Source organism: Salvia splendens, chromosome 6 (assembly GCF_004379255.2).
Source record: "Salvia splendens isolate huo1 chromosome 6, SspV2, whole genome shotgun sequence".
In the NCBI taxonomy this organism is placed as follows: domain Eukaryota; kingdom Viridiplantae; phylum Streptophyta; class Magnoliopsida; order Lamiales; family Lamiaceae; genus Salvia; species Salvia splendens.
In genome coordinates, this window is record NC_056037.1 from 3,400,277 (window position 1) to 3,406,995 (window position 6,719).

Here is a 6,719-nt window from a genome sequence, read left to right on the forward strand (position 1 = left end):
GGTTAGCATCAAAATAATTGTAACTTTGCGATTCCTAAAGAGTTTAAGTATTTTATTTAAGAGTATGCTTATGTTATTCATATTAAAATAGCTTTAATTAACTTGGTTGGCTTTCGAAACAAGGAATATAATTTTTTATCTTCGTTATAAACTTAGGAATTTGACTCCTAACTCCTAAGATACGAAACCGGGTTCAATAAAATGGAAGCGTGTGGAAAAGGTTTGGAGTAATTAAATCTCATTATATTCTATGTTGTTAAAATACTAGTACTATCTCTTAGACCTTGTCGACTTTGTTACAGTCCAACTTTCTAGCAAAATGATAGTATACTACACATCTTTCTATTTTCATATACATTTGGTAGTCAAATTCCGTTGTACTAATGATATTGGCTACTTTTATAAATTGTGAAATTAACTAAAATTTGACTAATTTCGTAATTTTTATAGCTATTTGCCCTAAAACATATGCTCTCACATATCAACTCAAGACTCGTTCTAATATCTCTAACAATATTACATAAACAATACTACTATCTACAAGTAAGTCGAGGACCACATAAAAGTCATGGAATCGGATCCTCTGCAGTGGGGAGGAATCACAGTACCGTGCTGTGCAAAGAAACGACGCCGCTTTACTCTTTCTTATTGCTTTTTTCCTTCCTTTTTTTACATTTTTGTTTCTAATAGTTGTATGTATTTTAGTATACAAATAAATGACACCGCATCATTTTTTTATTTGTTTCTTGTCTTCCTTTTTATATTTCTATTTCTTTGATAATTAAAATTTTAAATAGTTTTTTATCATATTTTTGTAAAGAAGCAAAAGCTAGTTTAATAATATCTGCATAATAGAACAGTAGTATTTTGTTAGGATTATACATGTCTAGAGTATTTAATTTAATCAGCAATTTTACAACATTTGTTTACTCCCTTCGTCCACCAATAAGCGTCCTATTTTGCTATTTTCATCTGTCAACTTATAAAAGTCTCATTTACTTTTTACTATTTTTAGTATTGGACCTCACATTCCACTAACTTTATCTCACTCGCATTTCATTATAAAATTAAGTATGACCCACCTTACACTAACATTTTTCTACCCACATTCTATTGTACGGAGTACCCTGTCATGTCAAATATGGACTTGTAATCGTGGATGGAGGAAGTATAATAAAGAAATGCAAGTTTGCAAAATACTAGTTTTTCTAAATATACCAAAAAAATACTAATCTAAATTTAAATTTAATAAATTAAAATCATAGCAAATAATTTTTAAAAATTCTTTGGTTCTTACATATGGACTTCTACTTTTATTGGTTTAACAACTTTATTTATTCTCAAAAGAGCTATAACCAATTTAAATTAAGTGTTTCTAAAAAAATATAATCATTTCTTTCCTAAATTAATTAATTAGCTGAACAATTACAATTTGAAACATATATATTTTAAAAAGGAAGATTGGATCCCCTAATTCTATTTTATAGTTTCAGTCCTAATTCCATAATTCTTTTTAATTTCAAATTTAGTTTAGTTTAATTTTTTGGTGTATTAAAAAAATAATAGTATTACGCAGATATTATTAAAAATATAATAAAAACTAATTAAAAATTTAATAATCAAAGAAATAGAAATATAAAAAGAAAAAAAAGCACATAAAAGACAGCGGCATCTAATAACTTTTATTAGTATACCAAAGTAGGGAGTATATACTACTACCAGAAACTAAATGTAAAAAAAAAAGAGAGGAAAAGCAATAACAAAGAGTAAAGCGTCGTCGTTTCTTTGCATAGCACGGTGATGTGATTCCTCCCCCACAGCAGAGGATCAGATCCCAAAAGTCATCGGTTTGATTAACTATTATACACGTCTCATTCTTATTAATTCAAATATCTCATTCACTAATTACAAGTTAAAAATTACAATCTTCTTTCAAACAAAGAAACAAGTGTGTGAAACAGAGATGGCGGATGGGCTAAGAAGAGTTGCGAGAGCTTACTACGAGAGATCAAGCGAGGAGCAACGAGAAGAGGCCAAAGATTTCTTCACAAGATTAGATCTCAACGACGACGAAAGGATAAGTCTGGAAGAATTCAAAGCCTGCTTCCCTTCAGGCGAAGAATTCTTCAACAAACTCGATTCCAGCAACACCGGATTCCTAGATTTCTCCGATCTTCTTGTCGTCTTCTACCATCAAAAGAAAGCATTAATCAGTATATCCCGCTGCGATGGCTGCCACCAGAAAATAATGGGTCCCTACTTTTCTTGTGTTCTCTGTTTGGATCACTTTCCTAGTACTTACGATCTCTGCTGCGACTGCCATCGCGGAGGGAAATTCAAGCACCGCCATCCCTTGAGCTTCATGTTGCATGATCAAGCAGCTCTTGTCAGTTTCATTCAGACAAAAACTCAGCCGGCTAAGGTCAGATATGTATAACTACAATATTAAATGGTTTTTGTAATTTCTCATTATGTGATTGGTTTGTTTTTTTACTTAAGGGTGAGCAAAATAACCAAAAACTGTATATCCCATCCAAATCAAACTCTATTTGGGTTCATTTGTATTAATAGAATAGAATGTAGTATAATATTTAGATTATATAAATATTGTAATTGTTTGGATATACACGATACTGTAGTTAAATTTTTACTAAGCAAATTATTTGTTAATTCATATACCAAAACAGAGTGTGATGGAGGAACTGCGCGCAATAGCAGAAGCACATTTGAAAGCAAGCTCCGCAAAAACCCAGGCGAAGGCAAAAGAGTTCTTCACGGCAATGGACAGCGACGGAGATGGGAAAGTCGAGATGTCGGAGTTTTCATCGTTCATGTCCAAGAAAGGCTACAAGCTAACAGGCAATCCGGATTTCTTTAAGAAACTGGACATGGACGGCAATGGAAGCCTGGATTTCTGGGAGGTGATGACGCTCAATTACATCATCCAAAGCGGCCGTCCCTTCTGCGATTGCTGCGGCGACTTCATCCCCGCCACTTACTTCTCGTGCTTCCACTGCTTCAAGGCCGGAAAAAAGTCCTTCGATTTATGCCTACGTTGTTATCAGTCCAACGCCTTCCAACACAACGCCCACGTTGGCGGCCCCAAGTTCTTGGACAACTACACCTTGCTCCACAATCACCAGGCTTCCTCTGATGGTCTAGTATGTATTAGTAAATCACTATATAAATATAATGAGCTACTCATGTACTCCCTCCGTCCCGCACTACTCGCACGTTTCATTTTCGGCACGGAGATTAAGGAATGAGTGTATAGCAAAGTCAAATATTACGGCTGTAGGTGAAAATTTTTACTAAAAATGGAAATAGTGCAAATAACTTGGGACACCCAGAAAGGAAATAAGTGCAAGTAGTCCGGGACGGAGGGAGTATAATTAATTCATTTTTAAATAAAGTCTAGATAAAATTTTATCTAGACTTCAAATTTGGTCCAGTTCGATAGCGCTCGATATGTTGCTAACTAGTATGAGTGTGTTTTTCAGGCACGAATGGATGTCGCGGTCAATACGTTGGGAGTGGTGGTCGACATTTTCACCAACTTGTGACGAGTCCTAGTCTACAAATTTTTAGGCATATGTATTCATGCATAATATTGTATGTAATGTGGTGTATTTGATTTTCTACACGTACTATTACTTAGTGCTATCAGTATATATATATATATATATATATATGTCATGTGGTTAACAGTTACACATACTAATGAAATGCATTTTGTTTGAAATAAATTAGCAGTTGTAAATGTTTGATACTAGTTTTTATGTGATTTGTCTTCCATAAAGTTTGAATAATGATTAACAAATTTGTACTTTGAGTCTTTGACAGACTAACAGATAGATGTGGTTTTACTATCTTCATTCTTCACTTATATATTTTACATAAAACTGTTTCTGTTGTATGTGAATTACTAGTACAAGAACTATAACTCTCATTTTTTCCACAATTAAGCTTGGTCAACTAATGGTGGCTTGTGGGACATCCACACTTTTTGAGGTGGATTCACCTCAACATAAAGAATAAAGAAAATGGAAACAGAGACGTAGACAAATCAGATTTGTCTCAAGAGATCTTATCAAAATGAATTAGGTTGTTTCCTGTTGTTTTAATCATCAAAACACAGATCACCTTAAACTCTTAAGCATGGATATGTGGCCCGGGTGCCTTTGGAATTTTCAAGAGAGAGTTTGGAGAAAATGCAAAGGTCGTTTTTGTAAAGCATGGATATGTAGATGATTATTGGTAACATACTCAGTTGTTTTGCTCCTTTTCTACATGTGCAGGTGTGGGATCGCGAAAAAGTTATAGTCATTCCGGATCATTACATATTCACAACAGATGAGCTAGCCAACCGTAATGTCAACACCTTGAGGGAATTTTGTACCGAACAAGATATCAAGTACTTCTATGATATTAAGGATGCTGCAGATTTCAAGGTTTGTAACTGGATACTAAATTTTCAGTTTCTGTATGAAAAAAAAAGGACTGAATCTTGTTTTGCTTCTTGAGATACAGGCAAATCCAGATTACAAAGGCGTGTGCCACGTCGCTCTTGCCCAAGAAGGCCACTGCAGACCTGGAGAGGTTAGATACTACTTCTCATACTATTTTAGTTTCCTTTTGCATTGTTGTTGAAAATTGTTATGATGTGTTGTTGTCTGTTGTTCTTACAGATCTTGTTGGGTACCGACTCCCACACATGTACTGCTGGAGCATTTGGTCAATTCGCTACGGGAATTGGAATTACTGATGCAGGTTTTGTGCTCGGTACTGGAAAGCTTTTGCTTAAGGTAGTGAGTTTTTACTACTACTAAATAGTAAGCCAACTAATATCATAATCCTAACTTACAAGTCATTAGTGTGTTTTTTTCCTCATCAATTTTTTTGCAGGTGCCCCCGACTCTGAGATTCGTATTGGATGGCGAAATGCCTGATTGTGTGCTTGCAAAAGACTTGATTCTGCAAGTAAGTATGTTTATTATCATGTAGAGTTACATCCCACAACGCCTTGAGTTTGTCGTCTTTTGTGTAGATTATTGGCGAAATATCTGTGGCTGGTGCAAGATATAAATCCATGGAATTTGTTGGGTCTACTGTTGAAAGCTTGACTGTAAGTTCATCTCTCGCGTTTTGTAATTTAGTCACTAATGTGTGTTTGATTGACTGTGTTTCTATAAAGATGGAAGACAGAATGACATTGTGCAACATGGTCATTGAAGCTGGGGGAAAGAACGGCATTGTCCCTGCTGATGCTACAACCTTCAAGTATCTTCAGGTAGTGTGGCGACTGGCGTGACTTTGATATACACCATACTCTCAAAACACATTTCATTTCTTCAGTCATCACCACAAATTTTGCTCTCTATTCGTAGGACAAAACATCGGTGCCTTATGAACCAGTTTATAGTGATGGACAAGCAAGGTAGCACTTGATCACATTCGTATGCAAGTTTGTCAAAACTATAGCTTCTTATCTGCTTTTGTTTCACATAAATGTATGCTAATAGCTCTCTCTCTTTTGAGTTTTGAATAGATTTCTCTCAGAATACAGCTTTGACATCTCAAAGTTGGAGCCCTTGGTGGCCAAGGTGAGCAGTTAAATCTTTGACAAGTGTTAATGCATAGATACTTTATGGCAGAGTTTACTCATTGTAAGAAAATCTGATATAGTTTGAGAGCAATAGATGTGTAGAGAAAGTATGATATGTCTCTCTTTTACATGTCCTACTTGTAGTTTGTTGTCAACGATGACCATTTCACCTCATCGACTTATTTTGTGTATTCCCTTACTCAGCCTCACTCACCCGACAACCGGGCATTAGCAAGAGAGTGCAAAGACGTGAAAATCGACAGAGTGTATATAGGATCTTGTACCGGTGGAAAGACAGAGGATTTCATGGCAGCTGCCAAAGTTTTTCTTGCTTCTGTAAGAATATTTTTCTTTTTCTTTTTGGTTGGTTGGATATAGTACTATTTACAAACATGTTTGATATCAGGGAAAAAAGGTCAAAGTCCCAACATTTCTTGTTCCTGCAACACAGAAGGTAATGTTTCAAGTAATTTTGAAACTAAATCTAAGCTTTCATCTAAGCATCTTAAAATATGTTTTCAGGTCTGGATGGATATATATAGTCTTCCACTCCCAGAATCCGGTGGAAAAACTTGCTCACAGATATTCGAAGAAGTTGGTTGTGATACTCCGGCAAGCCCCACCTGTGGTGCTTGTATGGGAGGACCTAGAGACACCTATGCACGCATTAACGAGCCTCTGGCAAGTTGCACTATTTTCCTTTCTAATGAATAGACATGTTATGAATGTTGTATGATCCATAGTTGTGACAGTTTATCTGAGAATGCAGAATTGTCTGAGATGCCTATTGATAATGCTTTGCATTCAGGTCTGCGTTTCAACGACGAATAGGAATTTCCCAGGTCGAATGGGGCACAAAGAAGGGCAGGTTTACCTAGCTTCCCCTTATACAGCTGCGGCATCTGCACTAACTGGCTTTGTCACTGATCCTAGAGAATTTTTGCAGTAAATTGATGTGTTAATATCTAGAATTGAAGTGTGTCACTTTATGATATTGCTAGCTGAGGCAAATTGAATAGCTTTAATATGTTTGGTACTTATGTGTGTGAATGAATTGGTGATGCTTATCTTTTGATTCCATAATAAAGAGAAATAGCATAACATATTATAGATA

General features: G+C 35.5%; 2 protein-coding genes across 2 annotated transcripts; both read left to right on the forward strand.

The window, feature by feature from the left end:
* The first annotated feature begins 1,896 nt into the window (after window positions 1-1,896).
* On the forward strand, window positions 1,897-3,655 carry LOC121807267. Its single transcript, XM_042207483.1, has 3 exons — window positions 1,897-2,422; window positions 2,688-3,161; window positions 3,501-3,655. Exons 1-3 carry the CDS (start codon window positions 1,964-1,966, stop codon window positions 3,561-3,563), a joined length of 996 nt encoding a protein of 331 aa, XP_042063417.1. The 5' UTR covers window positions 1,897-1,963; the 3' UTR covers window positions 3,564-3,655.
* A 323-nt stretch (window positions 3,656-3,978) lies between these two features.
* Window positions 3,979-6,719, forward strand: LOC121807960 (3-isopropylmalate dehydratase large subunit, chloroplastic-like). Its single transcript, XM_042208295.1, has 14 exons — window positions 3,979-3,988; window positions 4,158-4,219; window positions 4,299-4,451; window positions 4,531-4,599; window positions 4,689-4,805; window positions 4,906-4,980; window positions 5,048-5,125; window positions 5,195-5,290; window positions 5,388-5,437; window positions 5,549-5,603; window positions 5,810-5,941; window positions 6,012-6,059; window positions 6,128-6,286; window positions 6,414-6,719. The coding sequence occupies exons 1-14, from the start codon at window positions 3,979-3,981 to the stop codon at window positions 6,552-6,554; spliced, it is 1,245 nt and encodes a 414-aa protein (XP_042064229.1). The 3' UTR covers window positions 6,555-6,719.